Raw genomic sequence first — 21,657 nt, 5'->3', positions numbered from 1 at the left:
GTACTGTACTTTTGTATGTCTGTGTAAATTTTTTTGTAAAACTATCGAATAAAAATAGACAGCATGTCATTGGTTTTTTTCCCCAAAGTTGAACCATTCCCATGTTATCTGTTTGCTCCCTCCAAAGTATCATGGGAAGATTTCTCTAGTCATCGGATGTCAAACTTATGTACACTTTTGGGGGTTGCAGTAGTAGCCCAGGAAGCCCAGCACCACTCACCCCTCTATTCCCCTTCACTCACAAGTTCTATGCTTTTCTGTTTGATGAATTAGACTTTATCTGAAGAATTTCCTTTATTGTAAAGATTTTTAAATCATGACCAATTTCCAAATCCAAAATATTAAGGAAAGAGTGAGATGGGGCCTCAGATTCTGCTCCTTAGGCCATTTGGTCACACTACTAGAAATTAATAAAGTCACTCTCAAGATATGAAATGAGTTTAGAGAGAAAATTCCTTTGAGATGTCCATGTACAGGGATGATGATAAGCAAACCCGATTATCATGAAGACAATGGGGATCTTTATTTTGTTACAGTTGCATATGGAACCATTTCGATTTGTCCCCAGAACTTCTACTTTATCTGTGAAATTCTGTAAGAGGTGAGATCCACTTTTGGTTTTCTCTGACTTAATCAACTCTTCCTGGAAGAAAAACAGATTTCAAGAAATCTTTTATAACAAATGTTTACAATTAAAGTCATGGCTAAACATTTGAGGTCCCCAATAGGGATACTCTCACAATGATGTTATTAACTAATGATGCCTCTCTCATAATTTATTCCTGTTCTATGTCTAGAAAAGAAGTGTAGAGGCTGCCTGAAGAAAAGATAAGCCTCCAATATGACACTATACATTTCACTGTGTGATGCAGGGGGGTTAGTATAATATTGAAGGGTTATTTGACCCCTGCTTGTAAGGCTTGGCATGTATGTGCACACATGCTTACTAATTGCATGCATGCATCCATACATACAATATACAAACAAATACATTTATTTTTGGAAAGGTACTTTTAAAAATTTTTTTATTATATATATTTTATTTATAGTTCAAATGATTTTCCCTTTTCTGATTCCCCCCTCCCCAAAAGTCCCATAAGCCCTGCCACTTCCCCCTGTTCCACAATCAACCCCCTTCTGCTTCCCTGTCCTGGTTTTCCCCTACATTGCTGCATCAAGCCTTTCCAGGACCAAGGACCTCTCCTCCCTTCTTGGGCATCTTTGATATGTGAATTGTATCTTGGATTTTCTAAGCTTCTGGACTAATATCCACTTATCAGTGAGTGCATGCCATGTGTATTCTTTTGTGATCGGGTTACCTCACTTAGGATGATATTTTCCAGTTCCACCCATTTGCCTAAGAATGTCATGAATTTGTTGTTCATAATAGCTGAGTAGTATTCCACAGTGTAAATAAACCACATTTTCTGTATCCATTCCTCTGTTGAGGAACTAGTGGGTTCTTTCCAGCTTCTGACTATTATAAATATGGCTGCTATGATCATAGTGGAGCATGAGTCCTTATTACATGCTGAGGAATCCTCTGGGTATATGTCCAGGATTGGTATAACTGGGTCCTGCAGTAGTATCATGCCCAGTTTTCTGAGGAACCACCAGACTGATTTCCAGAGTGGTTTTATCAGCTTGCAATCCCGCCAGCAGTGGAGGAGTGTTCCTCTTTCTCCACATTGTCACCAGCACCTGCTGTCTCCTGAGTTTTTGATCTTAGTCATTCTGACTGGTGTGAAATGAAATGGCAAGATTTGTTTTGATGGAACTGCACCCCCCTTCCCATCCAGTTGATGGCCATTTACACAAATCAATATTTATTGTTTTTATAATTATAAAATGCTTTATGAAATGAAGGATGACACCATATTTGGCATCTATCCCATGAAGTTGAGGATGCCATCCTATGTGTAGAAATCATTTTCTGAGCAGATGATTGAAAAAGGAGACAGTAAAGTTCCTGTCTATATTAAAAATGATTTAACAAAATTGCTTTTAAGTATGATTTACAAGAATCTCTTTTTTAGGTGATGTGGTAAATAATAAGACATTCACAGGGTGTTCAAACTATCTTAAGGGCAAACCACTTGCCCAGAATCAGATGGGAAACACAATACAAAGTCAAAGACACTGTTGGTTGTTCTTTGTCTAATAATGCTTTCCAGGAGACTTTTATATTTGGTTTTTATGTTCATTTCTTTTGTTTTGTATTTTGTTGTTGTTGTTGATTTTATCTCAAAGTTCTGTTTATGTTTATTGTGACTCATAATTTTGTGTTTTTATGTAATTTCTTTTTTAATTTTTATTTATTTATTTATTTATTTTTGGTTTTCTTGGTTTTGGTTTTTTCGAGACAGGGTTTCTCTGTATAGCCCTGGCTGTCCTGGAACTCATTCTGTAGACAAGGCTGGCCTCGAACTCAGAAATCCACCTGCCTTTGCCTCCCAGAGTGCTGGGATTACAGGGGTGCACCACCACAGGCCGGCTTTTATGGAATTTCTTTTTGTGAATTTGTGTTTGTCTTTGGGATTCTGAGACATTTTTCTTTATCTTCTTTTCATCTCTTTCTCCTTAATTTTGTCCTATTACAGGATTTTTTGTTTTTTGTTTTTTTTTAATTTCTACTACTACTACTAATTATAATTATAATAATAATGATAACTTAGAAATTTAGTTTATAACAAGAAAAAGAATGAAAGGGTATGGAGTGAGTTGAATAATCTCTTTTGTTTTTGTCAATTTGCATATATGATTGAACTACCAAAAACACCTTTAAAAGGAAAACTGTCACAGAGAATGTGGCCATGCTTAATCGAGCAATCAAAACACACATGTGAGTTTTTTTTTTTCCCTAACGGACTACTGAAAATTCCCTCTATGTAGTCAGAAATCAGTCTGACTTTAAAATTGCACTTGCTAGGGAGAATGAAAACTCATCATATAACATAGGGTTATTAAAGTGCTGTCACAGGGAGTGATTTGTGTCAAATGCCATCTTTTGTTTTCTTTAAATCTGCAGCATTTTCAGTCTTATTTGACATTTTAATTGGAATTATGATACATCACTATTGCATTTACCACAGTTTCCTTGTTTTTCCCATTTGATTTTGCTATTTCCTCTCTATTACCATTACCTGACCTTCCTGTTCTGTTGCAGTCATCGGAAAGATATCAAGTTGATATAATGGAGAATTTTTTCCCTGAATTTAAAATTAATCATTTTATTTGTTTACATCTCAGGTGATCACCCTTCCCCTGTGTCCCCTCCACAGACACCCCATCCCAACCCACTGTTCTTTTTCCCTCCACCCACTCACCCACTCCCACCTCACTGCTCTAGTCCGGCCGTACACTGGGGCATCGAGCCTCCCTAGGACAAAGGCCTCCCCTCAACTGATGTCAGATAAGGCCATCCTCTGCTACATATGCAGCTGGACCCATGGGCACTCTTTAGATGGTGGTTTAGTCCCTGGGAGTTCTGTGTGGCCTGGTAGAAGATATTGCTCTTCCTATGGGGTTGGAATCCCCTACAGCTCCTTCAGTCCTCCCCCTGACTCTTCTGATGTGGTCTTGCATTTGTTCAGACAGGAACAGTTCCAGGATAAAGTTTTGATATGGATGGGTGGCCCTGCCCCTCCATGGGCACCTTTGCCTATCTATTGTAAGTGGTCTCTATGGGTTTGGTCTCTTCTTTTTTGGATATTTTGGTGACATCATTTCCCTTGGAACCTGGGAACTTCTCACTTCCCTGGTTTCTGGGACTTTCTAGAGGCAACCATCTCTCCTGGGGAATTTGCCATCCTCCAGTGCTACATACTTATATTTCCTGACACTGTATTTCTCTCCTGTCTCACCCATTAGCTGATCCTGCCCTCGCTATTTGTATGTATGTATATATATATATATACATATATGTATATATGTATAAAATATGTATAAAAATATATATATAATTGCAAATATAGCTGAATATCTGAATTGAATTTATATATTTAAATTAATTATATTTAAATATTAAACAATATATTGTTAAAATATATATACATAGTATAGGTAGATTGATATACTATACTGAATACATAGTATACATTATATATATATATATATATATATATATATATATATATATATATATACACTATAGTGAGTGAATGCTATTTGTTGTGCTCTAAAACATATATATATATATATATATATATATATATATATACTCAACAATTATTTATCAAGAGAAACCTCACAGAGGCAGGGAAAGGGGGATGCAATAGGAAATTTCAGGAAGGGGAGACCTGGAAAGGAGAAAACATTTGAAATGAAAATAAGGACAATAGCCAATAAAAAAAGTCATTTAAAAATGACTTAAAATACTGGGTGGTGGTGGTGGTACATGCCTTTAATCCCCACAGTTGGAAGGCAGAGGCAGGCAATTTCTGAGTTCAAGTCCAGCCTGGTCTACAGAATGAGTTCCAGGATAGCCAGGGCTACACAGAGAAACCCTCTCTTGGGGGGAAAAATTAAAAAATCCTGTCTCGAAAAACCAAACCAAAACCAAAAACAAAAACAAAAACAAACCAGTTGTATAGTCTCCTACTGAGTACAGACAATGCTGTCCTCTGCTACATGTGTTCCTGGGGCCATGCACCAGCCCATGTGTGCTCTTCAGTTGACAGCTTCGTCTCTCTGAGCTCCCAGGGGTCTGCGTTACTTGATACTGTTGGTCTTCTTAAGGGATTGGCTTCCCCTACCTATCCTTCCATCCTTCCCCTAACTCTCCATTAGGATCCATGACCCGAGTCCAATGGTTGGCTGTGAGTATCTGCATCTGTCTCAGTAAGTCACTAGTGTTGCCTCTCAGAGAACCGCCATGTTCGGCTCCTGTCTGCATGTACATACATGTTTTTCCATCTCAAATGTCTGTCACCCACTGTAGTCTGTCCCATGTGGCCGAACTATGGTTTCCTCAATTAGAAAATGGGGGTATCAGGCACACCAGGCCTTATTGTTGGTTGTGACTCTGTAATGACAGTTTGAGCAGGTTGTTATACCCATGTTTTGCTATAAGCATGTTCACACTGGCTGGTTGTACATCACAGTTTTCCCCATGATGGTTTGGAGACAGATTTCTAAACAAACCTGGTGAACATGTGAATCTCAGCATTCTCAGGTCTAACTGCCCTGCTTAGCACACTATTCATCCATGGCGTGTGTTTAAGGCCGTCCTCCATCCGCTAAATGCTACTTACTGTCACTATTCCTAAGCTTGGTAAGTCTTTCACATCACAAATTCTACTCTTATACATCTCAGTTTAATATGGCAGTGCTCCCCAGTATATGAGAGGCCTTTTAACTGCTCTACAAAATTAATTCCACGTGGATCTTACATCTAAGTGGTCAATGCTGAGGGCAGGACTTGTAGAAGATTCCAGAGAAAACAGCGCTGTCAAATTTGCAAACCTCTCCATCGCATTTCTTCAAGCAAGCCCCTGGTCCAAGTATTTTGAACAGATTCAGCCCTGATAGTGAAGTTATTCAGAGGTCACGGCCTGATCTAGCAAGGGAGGAGCACCACAAAGGACCTCACAGGTGCAAACATCTGGTTACACCTGGCGGACAATTCCCATGCAGCTCTAGGGAGGACCAACCACCACTGCTCCCACTGCTCATATGTCTGCTCCTCCTTACTATGGGCAGCGACTCTGTGCTCAGGTTGTCTCAAAAATGGAGCTTACCTGAAGTTCCCTTATAGCACCTCAATGTTATTAGGATCATTTTCCTTGTAACTCTCCAATTTTAACAAAATTTTCTAATTCTCTATTTAATTTAGAAATATGTTGATGTTTATCCTTTTAGAAGTATCCCTTTCCTTTTTTAATCTTCAACTTTCATACTTTTTTCTATGTATTTCTTCAATTTTATCAGGAATATATTCCATGAAAATCTTCCCTTTCATCTCAAAATTTTTCTATGTTCTTGGCCATTTAGTAAAGAAAAAATTGTCTAAGTTTTTTAGGATTATTTTCCAACAAATTATTTAATTTTAAAACTCTTTTCCCTATATTTCTTCAATTTTGTCAAAAATGGTTTTCATGTAATCTCTCAATTTTATCACAAAATGCTTCTATTTTATTTTTAAGTCATTTAAGTAATTTTTATGCCTACCATTTATCTGTATTATTTTTCAATTAAAACCTTCAATATTTCATGTTCTACTTCATTTTTCCACAAATATTTTCAGTGAATGTTTCTACTACCTTTTTAAAATAGTTTAGACATATTTTATATGTCTAACATTTTATCTGTATTATTATTCTAATATCTTTAATTTTTAATACATTTCCTGTATATTACTTCAGTTGTATTAGAAATGTTTTCCTTCAAAATCTTCAATTTTATCAAAATTTTTCTAGGTTCTTAGACAATGTTCTAGGTATATTTTCTATGTATACTATTTTATTATTATTATTTTCCAACAAATTCTTCAATTTTAACACTCATAAATATATCTATCTTCACTATTACTATTAATATTAGTTAAGAGAAACTTTAATTTTATCAGAAAATATTTCTATTTAATTTTTCAATTATTTAGAGATGTTTTATGTACACAGTATTATCTGAATAATTTCCCATGAAAATCTTCAATATAACACTACTTTTCTATATATTTCTTTGATTTTATCAGAAATATTTTCCATGAAATCATAAATTTTATAAGAAAATATTTTGAGGTCCTTCATTTTGTAAAGATAATGTATCTTTTTACCATTATTATTTTCCAACAGATTCTTCAAATTTAACACTTCATTTTTCAAATTTTTCCTAAACTTGAATTTGCCTACACATTAAGTTTTCTTTGTCAAGTTTTTATGTGTATTTATTTTCAATGCCAAATCTCAATGTGAAAGAAATTTTCTGTATATTTCTTCAATTTTGTAAGAAATATTTTCCATGAAAGCCATCAATTTGATTAGAATTTTTTACATGGTTTGTCAGTTAGTTTTGATGTATTATCTATGTTTATAATTTCATGTGTATTATTGTACAACAAATTCTTCAATTTTAACACACATATTTATGTATTTCTTCAAATTCAGTGAAAATGTCACATTGGCATCACTGTCAGTCACACAGTGACCGCTGGCGCCGCCCCAATGTCACGCCGACCCCGCCCCTCACCCCTCTCTCTCAGGCCAGGGCGGAAGCCTTGTTGGAGCCCCTCTTTGCCATCTGGAAACCACTGTACCTGCCCCGTGATGTCACACAAGCCCTGGCCCCTCCCCGCATCTATCAGTCACAGCACCAGGTGAACACCAGGTGGCAGCACTGTCTGTCACCCAGAAACTGCTGTCCCTCTCCTTGAGGTCACTCTGATCCCTGGTCCCGCCCCTCGTCCATCTTTCTCAGCCAGGGGTATGTGCCACATTAGCGTCCCTGTCCATCAAAATGCGACCTCAGGCCCTTCCCCTGACGTCACCAAACCCTGCCCCTTGTCCAGCCTCAGGAATAACGTCATTTCCTGTCTTTTATTTTTTGAAGAAAAGTGAGCCTGGAGTTTTAAGGTGAGTGTGGGTCCATGGTGCGGCAGAGGCAAGAGGGAGGTGAGTGTGCACTTTTAGCGACTGCTGGGGTTGCCGAGCTTTCCAGGTACTGAATGGGGGGTGGGGGGACCACATTCGCATGCGCAATCGGATGAAGATAGTGCTCCATGCTGCGGGTGTCTGTGAGCTCTGGAGTAACTCTGCGCTATCCTCCTGTTGTCTCCACAGACGCGGTCTGTGACTGTGGAGAGGCCTGGCAAGTCCCAGGCTTTCAGCTCTGGAAAGTTTACAGTGGGGCAGAGTGCAAACTCTCTCTGTGTTCCTCTGGGCGGGGACAGTGACCAGGCAAGGCTCAGGCTTCCTGCTCTGGAGAGCTTACAGTGGGGCGGAGTGCAAACCTTCTCTGTGTTCCTCCAGTTGGGGGACAGTGGCCGGACAAGGCGCGGGCTTCCCGCTCTGGAAAGTTTGCAGCAGGGCAGAGTGTAAACCCTCTCTGTGCTCCTCCATGCAGGGACAGTGGCCAGGCAAGGCGCGGGCTTTCCGCTCTGGAAAGTTTGCAGCAGGGCAGAGTGTAAACCTTCTCTGTGCTCCTCCATGCAGGGGCAGTGGCCAGGCAAGGCGCGGGCTTTCCGCTCTGGAAAGTTTGCAGCAGGGCACAGTGCAAACCCTCTCTGTGCTCCTCCCATGCGGGGACAGTGGCCAGGCAAGGCTCAGGCTTCCTGCTCTGGAGAGTTTACAGTGGGGCGGAGTGCAAACCCTCTCTGTGCTCCTCCAGGCAGGGACAGTATCCAGGCAAGGAGTGGGCTTCCCGCTCTGGAAAGTTTGCAGCAGGGCGGAGTGCAAATCTTCTCTGTGCTCCTCCAGGCAGGGACAGTGGCGAGGCAATGCGCGGGCTTCCCGCCCTGGAAAGTTTGCAGCCTGGCGGAGTGCAAAACCTCTCTGTGCTCCTCCAGACAGGGACAGTGGCCGGGCAAGGTGCGCGCTTCCCGCCCTGGAAAGTTTGCAGCCTGGCGGAGTGCAAAACCTCTCTGTGCTCCTCCAGACAGGGACAGTGGATGGGCAAGGCGCAGGCTTCCCGCCCTGGAAAGTTTGCAGCTGGGCGGAGTGCAAACACTCTCTGTGCTCCAGGAGGGGACAGTGGCCTCCTGGTATGACCCTCCTGTGGGGACAGAAGACGAGCCTGGCCGACATTGATGTCTGGGCTGTGGTCCGGCCCTTGCTTCTGCTTGTAAGCTGGTGAGACAGGTAGGGAATTCACAGGCCAATAAACTGAGTCCAGTTCCTTAACGCGACAGGCCAGGCTGTGAAATAACAAAGAACTGGTAGAGTTTACTGAGGTCTGGGCTTACTCTTTCCCAAGGAGCATAAAAGATCATGTTGGAGCTGGTTGGGGTCCAGGGCTGTGGGATGGGTGTGGCTAGGTCCCAGGCTAACTTGTTTTTGTGTTCTTTAGTTATGTTAATTATTTCTGTTGTCTTTTTTTGTATTACTTTATTTTAGATGTTTAGTGTTTGATTCATATGCAGCAAAGGGACTTTTCCCCAATCTGTTTGGTATTTTTGATACTTATTTTACACTGACAGGCACCTTATTTAGTTTAGGATAGTTTTCATTTATGATTTTATTGGAAATGTTTTCTAGACATTTATGCTGATTGGTCTTCATGCTAATCCTCACCCTTTTATTCTCCTTCTGAGGTGTTCCCTGTGGCTGTGCAGCTTGAATGGTTCTCTGTGACCTGCTCTGAGCTCTGCTGTTGTGTGCTGTGAGAGGACTTCAGGGAAGCTCTGAAATCCACACATGGTGAGCACAGGATCACTGCCCACAATGGGGAGGAACATGAGGACGAGCAGTGGAAGCTGGAGTGGTCAGTCCACTATGGGGTTGGATCAGAACCATCAGCCAGATCTGACTTCCTGTGAGGTTTCTAGGGGGGGTACTTACTTCATAGTTCTTACTTCATTATCTCTGAATAATTTTAGTATCATGGCTGATTGTAATTTTGTCCAAAACATCTGGACCAGTTGCTTTTTTGTAGCAGCATGGGTGGTTTCTGTGAATATGCAACACCTGTGTCCAGACCTTTTTGTCTTTTATAATATACATTAAGAAGGCAGGAATAGGCCTGGAGAGATTGCTCAGAGGTTAACAGCTCTGGCTGTTCCAACACAGGTCAGGAGTTCAATTCTTAGCAACAACATGGTGGCTCATAACCATAGGAAATGGAATCTTTTGCCCTCTTCTGCTCTGCAGGAATACATGCAGAGAGAATATTGTATAAGTAATGAATTAATTCCTTAAAAATAAGACAATAGGTATGAATCTAATAATTCTGATATGTTTAGTGATTTGATTATTACGTGGCCAAGGGGCTTTTTCTCACTCTGTTTGGTATTGTTGATGCTTCTTGTACGTTACCAGGCACCTTCTTTAGTTTAAGAAAATTTTCATTTATGATTTTATTGGAAATGTTTTCCAGACCTTTATCATCATCAACAACTTCTTCTTCTTCTTCTTCTTCTTCTTCTTCTTCTTCTTCTTCTTCTTCTTCTTCTTCTTCTTCTTCTTCTTCTTCTTCTGCTTCTTCTGCTTCTTCTGCTTCTTCTGCTTCTTCTTCTCCTCCTTCTCCTCCTTTTCCTCCTCCTCCTCTTACTCCTTCTTCTCCTTCTCCTCCTCTTTTTCCTCCTCCTTCTTCCTTTTTCCAATCGTTTGTGTTTTTGCCTTCTCATAAGTTGCAGAACTCTTTGTGGGTTAATACCAGGAAAGTTTATAATACAGATTTTTGTCCACCGTATATATTTTTTTTCTTTTTTAATTAGATATCTTCTTTATTTACATTTCAAATTTTGTCTGCTGTCCTTGATTCCCCCTCTCCTGAAAATCTATTAAGCCATTTCCCTTCCCCAATCAACCATCCCCCACTCCTCTGTCCTGGTAATCCTCTACACTGTGGCATCAAGTCTTTCCAGGGCCAAGGGCCTCTCCTCCTTTTGGTGTTTCTAACAAGACTGTCCTCTGCTGCCGATGTGTTTGGAGACATGAGTAATTCCATGTGTACTCCTTGGTTGATGATTTTGTCCCTGGGAGCTCTGGGAGTACTGGGTAAATCATTGCTGTTCCTTTTGTGGCACTGCAAACCCCTTCAGCTCCTTGGATCCTTTCTCTAACTCCCCATTGCAGACAAGTGATATCTCACAGTTATTAACAGGAGCTATACAAAATAGTCTGTCCAACTCTAGTGCTTTAAATCTTATTATGAATACCAAGTCTTTTGTGTCTTTTACTTGGTACCTTTATAATTCAAGTATGGTAAAAAATAAATACATAATATTTACCAAAATAAGGTGGCTTTAATTATTCTTTCTTCCCAATGATTGAAATGGAATGAAAAATAAGATGGCTGATGATACTCAGTAGTCCTGGCCCTTCTCCTTTCTAGAAAATGTGCTTTCAGACAGCTTTTTAAGATGATAAAAGGGGGACCTTGAACTCCAACTATGTAGGATCAGAGTAGAAGACATAGTAGCATATATATATATATATATATATATATATATATATATATATATATATATGTAAATCCTTCTTCATTAAGACCGTTAAATGTTAACACCAAATGATACAATAGGTTTAATAAATATATCCACATTGTATTGTCAGAACATTAATTTAGCAGTGGGGAATAATCAATTTTTATTCCCTCTTTCTAAGTTTCAATGACACCACATTTTAAAAATATCATAGTTTATCAGAGGGTAATGGTCAAATTATTGTTTATTTATTTATTTCATGTATGTGAGCATAATATCCCTGTCTTCATACACAGAAGAAGAGGGCAGAGGATCCCATGACAGATGGTAGTGATCCACCTTGTGGTTGCTGGGAATTGAACTCAGAACCTCTTGAAGAGCAGCCAGCGCTCCTAAATGCTGAGCCTTCCCTCCAGCCCTGAAGTATATTCTAGACATCAAAAACAATTTACTCAGGAAATCTTTAGACAAATTCACATTGACCTAACTAGTTATTGCCCCTATAAATTATAGAAATACTGGCCACCCATGTCTTCTCATTTCATAGAGTTTTAATAACATTTAGAAAGGCCTTCTCTGATTATATTAATTCAAGGGAGTGGAAGATATAAAAATGGTTGTTGTTTAATTTAGACAATAAGTCAGAAGCCCTGTGCTGATCTTTCTATCTTAGTATATTTATTGGTTTTAGTGAAGCCTTTTGGGAAATAAATATTGTTTAAATTATTAAAGTGTTTTTGTCTATATAAATATTTACACATGTATATTTCATTTTCAAAGCACACATATAACTTTTTTACATTGAGTGAAGACAAAGTCTAATATGAATAGCAAACTCAGGTCTAGGAAAACAAAAATCTTTACAATTAATTTAGAACCCTAAGGGATAGTGACCTTGTTTTATACTAGCATTGGGATAGGGTTCATAGAGATATCACTGTGACCAGATCTGTATGTTTACAAACATCAGGTACTTAAAAGTAGACATTACAATTTAAATACATCTATCATCAAGTTACCCATTACAAATAAAGATTCAGAGACATAATATCATTTTATATTTATTTTGCCTGTGGGGATTTATTGTTTAAATATAGTTTGGTCAATTCATATTAATTTTTAAGTTTTATTTATTATGAATAAAATTAACTTAGTCAAAGTTAACCAGTTAACTTTACTTGTAATCTATTTGGTATTAAGAAAAAGATATGAAGAATAAATCATGATTCCATATGAATATTCTATACATAAGTAACAAAAGACAAATTTCATTAAGCCATGAATTTATGTTTATTTGCTTGCCTAAGATTTTTTTCCCATAATTTTGATTGATTGTCTTGTGAAAACTTCACATAAAAATCTTTAGTAAACATAGTTTTAGTTTGGACAGAAAGTAAACCATACATATCTGCAGCAGAAGAGTACTGAAGGCCGTTTTATCTCAGAGGAAAATTAGCTACATGACAGTGAGACCCAGCATAGGGTAGGACAATTATTCTTTGCTGGCAGCAGTCTGTCTTGCCCTTGGCAACTTATCCCTTGTTTATCTGCTTGAATTTGTGAATATCAAAGTCATTACTTCCTTTGTTGGAATGCTAGTTTGCTAGTGGTATAGATAAACTTTTAGGTTCTTTAGAGAAACCATTGAATGAATAAGGTAGAAGCTATCAGAATAAGAACAGAACAAACCATTAAGATATAAAATGAATAACTTATTGGTCTGATATTTTGTACAATAGGGATCCTATTGACTCAGTGAGACCACCAAGAATAATGATGGAGACCATTTTGTGTTGTACCATTTGGTTATATTTACTAAATCTATGGTGAAGACACCTGGCCCATGCAATATTTATGATATTATTACCAAAGAGGGGCACCAAGTCTCATGATTTTGTCCATCTTGTGAAATTGAGAACAACAAAAACTGTATTGTTTTCTGTTGTATGTAAACTGGGTTCCATAATAATGTAAAGATATTTCCCTTCTGGGAATTCTAGGTTCCTGGATAACTCATTTTCCACCTTCATTTGGGCAGGAAAGATTTTGATATTATGAAAAAGAGGACTAGGAAGGCAGATGAGCAAAAAGATAGGAGCTGAGTTCACACAACCAACAAATCCTCTGACCTGATCCTGAGACTTACCCTAACCCTGACATTTCTTCTTTGTGTAATAGGGATTCTATTGATTCAGTGAAACCATCAAGAATAATGATGGCTACATTAATCCTAAACCTGAGCCTAATCCTGGGCCTTATCCTAAATCTCTAATCCTATATTAACTCCTTAATTTCCTAAGCATTCCAACCCTGACAACCCTTGTCCTGATTCTCGTCATAACACTCTAATCCCCTAACCCTAACTCTAACCCTGTTTACTGTGGGGAATATTTCTTAATTATACCTTTGGGAGTAAAAGCCCTTTCTTAATCTTGATCTTTTGAGATGTTGAGATCCACCTTTGATCTAGGCTGTAGATGCTTTTTGCAACCTACAAGTGGAAAGGTCATTTTTGTTTTTTCTATTTGTACTACTTTATTTTACAAAACAAAGGTGATTTGTTTATTTATTTTATTTTAAAACTCACATTGGAAGTACTTATTTCTTAAGTATTCTGGTATATAATGAAGGTCAGCTGTAATATCCTGCAACATGAAATAAAAAAGATGTGATATTTCTAGCTTTCCTTCGCTGACAGACTTTATTGGGACATTCTATTAACGACCCCTTCTATATACATAGAAAGACTCACTTTCTCTATGATTTGATATAGGCTTATCTCTAAAATCTGTTCTAATCCAACTGTGTTCTTTCTTTCCTTTGCCATGGATGAAAATGTGCTGACTAGTTATAGTGCTCAAAAGAGATCCCCTTATGTTTCTTGCTTTTCTCCTGTGGTTGTTGGCAACCTATCCTCTGTTGAAGGAAGCTTCAGTTTTCCTGATCTCAGCATTTAGCCATAAACAAAACTCTTCATTTGTTTTTTGTTTCTTTCTTATTTCTTGGTTTTTTTTAGAGACAGGTTTTCTCTGTATGGCCCTTGCTTTCCTGGATGTCACTCTGTATACCAGGATGGCTTGGAACTCAGAAATTCACCTGCCTCTGCTTGTCAAGAGCTACGATTATAGGCATGTACCACCACTGCCTGGGTGAAAGTCTTGTCATTACAACCCCATCTTTAATGTTAATACCCTGGGTCATGCATTGGGTTATCCATTAGTCGTTCAGAGAGATACCACCATTGCATATTGAGTAATAGTCATTGCCAGCTATTCTTCTTGAATATGGGAAGAAGACAACTGCTTTGAGAAAAGCTCAGGCAATGTCAGAAGTCAGGTCCTGGTAACATCTTGGTTCACAGAGGGAAAGAACAGGCAGCTAACTGGCCAGAGCTGGAATGGTGTGTCCTACCAAAGGACTGGGTAGGGTAAGATTTGTCTTGGAATCTTCTTTCAATTGCTAATGGAGTGCAATCCACTCCTGAAATCTGGAAAAGGGCAGGCCTAGACCAGAAGCACACTTTAACCTGAGGAGGTGTAAGACTCCCTGGCCAATCAAGTCTGCTGGCAGAGTCAGACAAAGAGGTGAGGTCTTCCGGGAGGCTTTCTGTGTCTTCACTGTGGCTGTGCAGTTTGAACTGTTCTCCACATCCTGCTTTGAGCTCTACTGTTGGGTGCTGTGAGGGGACCTCAGGGAAGCTCTGAAATCAAGACCTCATGAGCACAGGATACCTGCCTATATTGGGGAGGAACACACTGCTGAGCTGTATGCACTGGGTTGGTGGGTCCTCTATGGAGTTGGATGGGAAACATCAGCGAGATGTGACTACATGTGAGGTTTCTAGATGTGCTTCTTACTTGTTAGTTCAGACAATGACCTCTTAATAACTTCAGTATCATTGCTGATTGTAATTCTGTCCAAAACATCTGAACCAGTTGCTTTGTTGTAGGTGCATGGGTGGTTTCTGGGACTATGCAGCACCTGTGCCCAGATCTGTGTGTCTTTTATAATATACATTAATATGGCAGGAATAGGCCTTGACAGACAGCTCACAGGTTAAGAACTCTGGCTGTTCTTACACAGGTCATGAGAGTTCAATTCTTAGCAATCACATGGTGGCTCACATCTATATGTAATGTGATCTGGTGCCCTCTTCTGGTCTGTAGGAATACCTGCAGGGAAAACCTTGTATAAGTAATTAATTGATTCCTTAAAAGAAGGCAGTTTTGAATCTAATAGTTCTGATTTCATATATTACAACTTTTTGTTTAGTTTATTTAATATTTTTCTGCTGTAGTTTTTTATATTTCTTTAATACATATGTGTAGTGTTTTGATTATTATGTAGCAAAGGGACTCTTTCCCTATCTGTTTTGTATTTTTGATGCTTGTTGTTCACTAACACGCACCTTCTTTATTTTTTTAATTCGATATATTTTTTATTTACATTTCAAATGATTTCCCATTTTCTAGACCCCCACTTCCCCAAAGTCCCATCAGCCCCCTTCCCTCCCCCTGTTTTCCCACCCAACCCTTCCCACTTCCCTGTTCTTGTTTTGCCCTATACTGCTTCACTGAGTCTTTCCAGAACAAGGGGCCACTCCTTCGTTCTTCTTGTACATCATTTGATGTGTGGATTATGTTTTGGGTATTCCAATTTTCTAGGTTAATATCCACTTACTAGTGAGTGCATACCATGATTCACCTTTTGAGTCTGGGTTACCTCACTCAGTATAATGTTCTCCATCTCCATCCATTTGCCTAAGAATTTCATGAATTCATTGTTTCTAATGGCTGAATAGTACGCCATTGTGTAGATATACCACATTTTTTGCATCCACTCTTCTGTTGAGGGATACCTGGGTTCTTTCCAGCTTTTGGCAATTATAAATAGGTCTGCTATGAACATAGTGGAACATGTATCCTTATTACATGCTTTGGGATCTTCTGGGTATATGTCCAGGAGTGGTATAGCATTATCTTCTGGAAATGAGGTGTCCAGTTTTCGGAGGAACCGCCAGACTGATTTCCAGAGTGGTTGAACAAATTTGCAACCCGACCAGCAGTGTAGGAGTGTTCTTCTTTCTCCACATCCTCGCCAACATCTGCTGTCTCCTGAATTTTTAATCTTAGCCATTCTGATTGGTGTAATGTGAAATCTCAGGGTTGTTTTGATTTGCATTTCCCTAATGACTAATGAAGTTGAGCATTTCTTAAGATGCTTCTCCGCCATCCGAACTTCTTCAGGTGAAAATTCTTTGTTTAACTCTGTACTCCATTTTTTAATAGGGTTATTTGGTTTTCTGGAGTCTAACTTCTTGAGTTCTTTATATATATTGGATATTAGCCCTCTATCTGATGTAAGGTTGGTGAAGATCTTTTCCCAATTTGTTGGTTACCAATTTGTCCTCTTTTTGGTGTCCTTTCCTTACAGAAACTTTGTAATTTTATGACGTCTCATTTGTCAATTCTTGATCTTAGAGCATAAGCTATTGGTGTTCTGTTCAGGAACTTTCCCCCTGTACCGATGTCCTCAAGGGTCTTCCCCAGTTTCAATCACAATAGATGGAGAAAGCAAGACATTCCATGACAAAACCAAATTTACACCTTCTTTAGTTTGGGAAAGTTTTCCTTTATGGTTTCCTTTGAAATATTTTATGCAGATTGATCATCTTGTTCTTCTTCTTCTTCCTCCTCTTCCTCTTCCTCCTTTTCCTCCTCGTCCTCTTCCTCTTCCTCCTCCTCTTCGTCCTTCTCCTACTCCTCTTCTTCTTCTATCTACTTGTCTAACATGTCCTAAGAAGTGACTTCTTTTCCTGGATGATATTCCTTATCTTTCTATGCTGGTGTCTAGGCATTAGTGTTTGTGGTGAGTATAGTTCTAAGTACAGGTTTCTCAGTTTGTCTTGTTTGGCTTAGTGTTTTTTCCTGGGTTATTGTTTGCTGTGTAGATATTCAGAGAGTGTTGACTGAGTGATGCCCTTTTGCTGACCTTTTTGGTATTTATATTCAAGACAGAATGCTACCTAATTTTGAAAGCTAAGAGAGGAGATGGGCAGTAAGAGATAATCTTAGCAAACCACAATGAGAAATAATAAGGAATGAGGTGAATCAGCCAACATTTCAACATTTCAGAGCTACAGTTATTTGAAGGATACTCTGTTGAGGGTGTGCTCTCATCAGAATGGCTGGTTGCTATGTCTGTGTGATATAGTGTTCAAGATTGTTGTGGGAAGGCTCTTCCACTGAGGGTGACAATATTCATAAGCAAATGGGCCTGGGCTGGATGAGAGAGCTACCTGAGCATGGGACACTGACCAAGCAGGAGAGCAAGCCAGGAGACAATGTTGCCCATGCTTTTACCTTCAGTTTGTAGCTTCAGTTTCTACTCTAAGTTCCCATAGTGATGAACTGTGACATGTCTGAAGAATCATTCACAGCAAATGATTATTACTTGAGATGTTTTTGCTCAGAGGATTCCATCTCAGCAGCAGAGTAACAACTTAGAGCAACAACCAGATAAAAAGAAAATGCACAAAAGAATTATCAACACGGGATTTTGCTACTACACAGAATCTGTGTTCTCTTTTGAAGGAATGTTTAGATTATCAGAAATTGAGATGGCAAAATTTCTAGAAAGCTGTTCATGGATCTTAAACAGTTGTTCTCATAGGACTTAGGAGAATGGAGTGTTGACAGAACACAGACAGAGGAAATTGAAATCATTGCATTTCAGAGGAAAATAGACAGTGTAAATTTTAGTGAGAGGCCGATTCTGTGAAATTTTGGCGAAAAAAAAAAAAAAAAAAAAAAAAAAAAAAAAAAAACTCGTCTCCTTTGCTTACACCCCGAATTATTGAGTGGAGTAAAATTTAAAAATACTGATCTTCCTTCTATATTTTTGTTCTATTTATATGTATTTGTTCATTTTCCCCACTTATTTATCACTTATTTATTTAATTTAAATTCCACGTTCTCCCATGTTTCCTTTCCACCTTACAGAGCCCTTCATTCGTAACTCCTACTATCTGTCCAAGGAGCTTGGAAACCACTGGAGTATCCATCAAACATGGCACTTCAAGTCTCTGCATGTTTAGGCATATGTCTCTTACTGAGATAAAGATAGGAAGTCAAGGTAGGGGAACAGTTTTGACAGACAGTCCACAGCATAAAAAATATCTCCCACTCCATTTGTTGGGGGAAGCACATGAAGACTAAGTAGCTCACATAGTACATATATGGTAGGGGACTCAGACCATCCTGAACATGCTCTTTAGATGGTGACTCAGTCTCTGAGAGTCTTGTAGTGTCCATGTTAGTTGAGACTGTGGGTCTTCTTATGAACTTCCTGTTCCTTCAGATCCCTCAGTCCTTTCCCCAATGCTTCAAAAAACTCTGTGAACTCTGTCCTATGTTAGAATGTGGGTGTCTGCATCTGCTTCAGTTACATGCTGGATGGAGACTATCAGAGGACATATGCTAAGCTACTCTCTGGAAGTATAACAAAGTATATCCTCAGTAATATCAGGGATTGGTGCTTGCCCACAGGATGTGTCACCAGTTGGGTCTGGTATAATTTGGCCATTCCCTCATTCTCTGTTCCATCTTTTTGCCTGCATTTCTTTTAGACAGTATAAATTTGGGGTGGAAATGTTGTTGGTTCTGTTTGTGTCCTTAACTCTCCACAGGGGGGACTGTGTGGCTGCAGGATTTGGCCTCCTCAGGGTCCATATCTCACTGCTATGCATCTCAGCTAAGATCACAACCATAGACTCCTGGTTTCCCTCCCATTCCTGGTATGTAGCACTTCCTAAAGGTGCCTGCAACTATCTCCCTGACAGCTGCAGAATTCAATTCATTTTCCTCACCCTCTGACCCTTTCTTTTCTCTCACCACACCTGCTCCTTACCTCTTTTCCCCTTTCTTAACTACTTGTCCTTCCAGTTGTCTGTCATTCATCTACCTTTTATGACTGGTTTATTTTCACTTCTGAGTGAGATTCAGCCATGGTCATTTTAGCCTTCCTTGTTCTTTTTAAAGATGTATTTATTTATTATATATAAGCACACTGTAGGTGTCTTCAGACACAGCAGAAGAGGGTTTCAAATTTACTTATGGGAGGTGGTGAGCCACCATGTGCTTGCTGGGATTTGAACTCAGGACCTTCATGAGAGCAGTTAGTGCTCTTACCAGCTGAGCTATCTATACAGCTCCTTTGCCTTCCTTCTTGTTTAGTTTCTTCATGGCCAAGAAATGTAGTGTGGATATCCTCTACCTTATGGTTATTATCCATTTGTAAGTGAGTACATACATGTATGTCCTTTGGGTAATGGGATACCTAACACTGGATGATAGTATCTAGACGTCTCCATTTGCCTGGAAAATTCCTAATGTCCTTGTTTTTATAGACTAAATATTATTCCATTTTGTAAGGGATCCACCGATTCTGTATACAAATTTTGGTTGAGGGACATCTTGATACTTTTCGGTTTCTAGCTGTTATAAATAAAACAGATATGAACTTAGTGAAGCACATGCTCTAGTGGGTAGATGCCCTAAGTGTACACTAAGTATAACACTTCCTCCTGATGGATCATAAATTAACGGAAGGAGTAGGTAAAGTGTTTCCTAGTTCCAAAATGGAACTATGAATAAAACCTGCTGCAACTATGATCCAAGTGAGGCAGAGTCCATCAACTAAGAAGCCAAACTTAGGAGGATCATTAATACAGTGCTGCTTCTGAAAATTGATAGATTAATAATTTAAGGTCATGGTTTCTTCCTCTATGGTTTCAGTTTGGCTTGAGTCAGTCTTTTGGCAGAGTCAGAGCCCCAGGGAAGCCTCTGTGAGAGTTCATTGCAGTGAAGTTATGAGAATGATGCTTGAGTAGCATTTTGTGACCACAACTTGGTTAGATGCCTGAGGCATTGAGAAATCTCCTATGGAGAGATGCATACAGGGAGAGGAAGTACCCGAACTGAGAAATGTTTGAGAAGTTACAGGAATAGGGCCATCTAAGCCTTTAGAAAGTGAGGTCCAATGTGTCTCAGACAAAGCAATAGGATTTGATGTTTACCCCACTCTGCTTCTTGCCTGGACTAATATTCTCTCTACCTATGTGCACATCCCTATATTGGAATGGGAAGGAGTATTCTGTGCCATTGTAAGTTAGAAAGATATAACTTGCAGTCTGATACTACAAGATGTGACTTTCAAGATTTGGCCTTGAGTGTCAAAAGAGACTTTAGACATCTGAACAGTGGAGGAGCTCCTACAAACTATTGGGATCACTGTAGACTGAATGCATTTTCATCACAGGATTAGCATGAGACTTTCGTGTCAAGGTTCAGGATGCAGTTGATTGAATCAAAACTTTCTAGATAAGATGATGTTTTGGGCCACTTGTCTGTCCTGTCGGATTCTCTTTGTGGTGCTTGTGAAAGATCATGTAGGAGGAGCCTTTCCAGAAAGCTTTTGGAGAAGAGGAGAGTGTTTATAGACTGAAACTTTTTATTTTTCTCTTTTATTTTTGTTACTCCAATAATTTATAAATTCATTATCACCCTGAACACTGCCACTATTATAGGTCCCTTTCTATAACAGAGTCTCCTTTGTTTCTTTTTGAGAAGTTTTTTGGCCCCAAGGTATCCCCCCAAAATGGTGCATCTAGTCTCTTATGAGTTAAATGCATCCTCCCCCACTGAGTCCAGATGTGGCAGCCCAGTTAGGAGAACAGAGTCCAAAGATAGTCCCCTGGCAGCTATAGGGAAAGCTGCTTCAGTTGTTGAATGACCTTCATGAAGAGGGAGCTGAGTATCTGCTTCTAATGTGCCAGGGGCCTTAGTCCAGCCTGTGTATTGTATCTGGTTTGTGGCTCAGTCCCTGAGTGTCCACAAGGGTCCTTGTTAGTTGAGTCTGTTGTTCTTCCTATGGAGTATCTATCCTCTTCAGGGATTTCAATCTCCACACCAACTCTTCCATAAGAGTCCCCAAGGTCCATGCAAGGTTTGACTCTGGATCTCTGCAGCTTTTTCAGTCAGACTTTGTGGAGCCTCTCCATGGACTCAAGACTTCCTTGTGGGAGCATAACACAGTACTATTAGTAATGTCATGGATTGGAGATTGTCCATCGGATGGCACTCATGTTGGGAAACTTTCATTGGCTGTGTCCTCAGTCGCTACTCCATATTTACTCCTGCCTTTCTTTTAGAGGGGAAACATCTTATTCTTGGTGTCTACTGTGTTGTGGTTGAAACTGACCTTTCAGCTTTCTTCTCATGCTCCCATACATTCACTACAATCTCTTTCCTTAAATCATATAAAATACAATAGATACATTTGCTAGTCAATAATAATCCTTTGTACAAGTCTTGTGGTTTTATATTTTTCAATTTATTTTATTTTTGCTTTTCTTTTCCAAACCAAATTTCTCTGTGAAGCTTTCTCGGCCCTTAAAGTAGGTAGAGAAACCACAAAAGACACCTGTCTTGTATTTGTAATATAAGCATATTTTTGTGCTGTTTTTCATCCATATCTTTCATCCAATACTGAAATTTGGCCAAATATACAGACTATATTCT

The 21,657-nt window shown here is 39.2% G+C and overlaps 2 protein-coding genes across 5 annotated transcripts in view; both read left to right on the top strand.

Moving 5' to 3' along the window:
- LOC127673364 (fatty acid-binding protein 12-like) overlaps positions 1 to 21,657 on the top strand; it is a 164,888-nt gene that overhangs the window by 48,246 nt on the left and 94,985 nt on the right. The gene's annotated exons all lie outside the window — the stretch shown is intronic.
- Positions 1 to 21,657, top strand: part of LOC127673361 (zinc finger protein 878-like) — a 176,940-nt gene that overhangs the window by 143,828 nt on the left and 11,455 nt on the right. For 2 of the 4 annotated variants that reach the window (XM_052169071.1, XM_052169069.1), the window contains exon 2: positions 9,245 to 9,350. In XM_052169071.1, the coding sequence (XP_052025031.1) occupies positions 9,348 to 9,350 (3 nt within the window). In that variant the 5' untranslated portion in view covers positions 9,245 to 9,347. Of the gene's footprint in view, positions 1 to 7,347; positions 7,569 to 8,593; positions 8,793 to 9,244; positions 9,351 to 21,657 lie in introns of those variants that run through there. The other 2 variants (XM_052169070.1, XM_052169072.1) reach the window with 2 other exon arrangements.

This window comes from Apodemus sylvaticus, chromosome 22, assembly GCF_947179515.1.
Source record: "Apodemus sylvaticus chromosome 22, mApoSyl1.1, whole genome shotgun sequence".
NCBI classification, from domain to species: domain Eukaryota; kingdom Metazoa; phylum Chordata; class Mammalia; order Rodentia; family Muridae; genus Apodemus; species Apodemus sylvaticus.
Note: the sequence above shows the minus strand (reverse complement) of the source record. Positions and strands in the feature narration are given on the sequence as shown.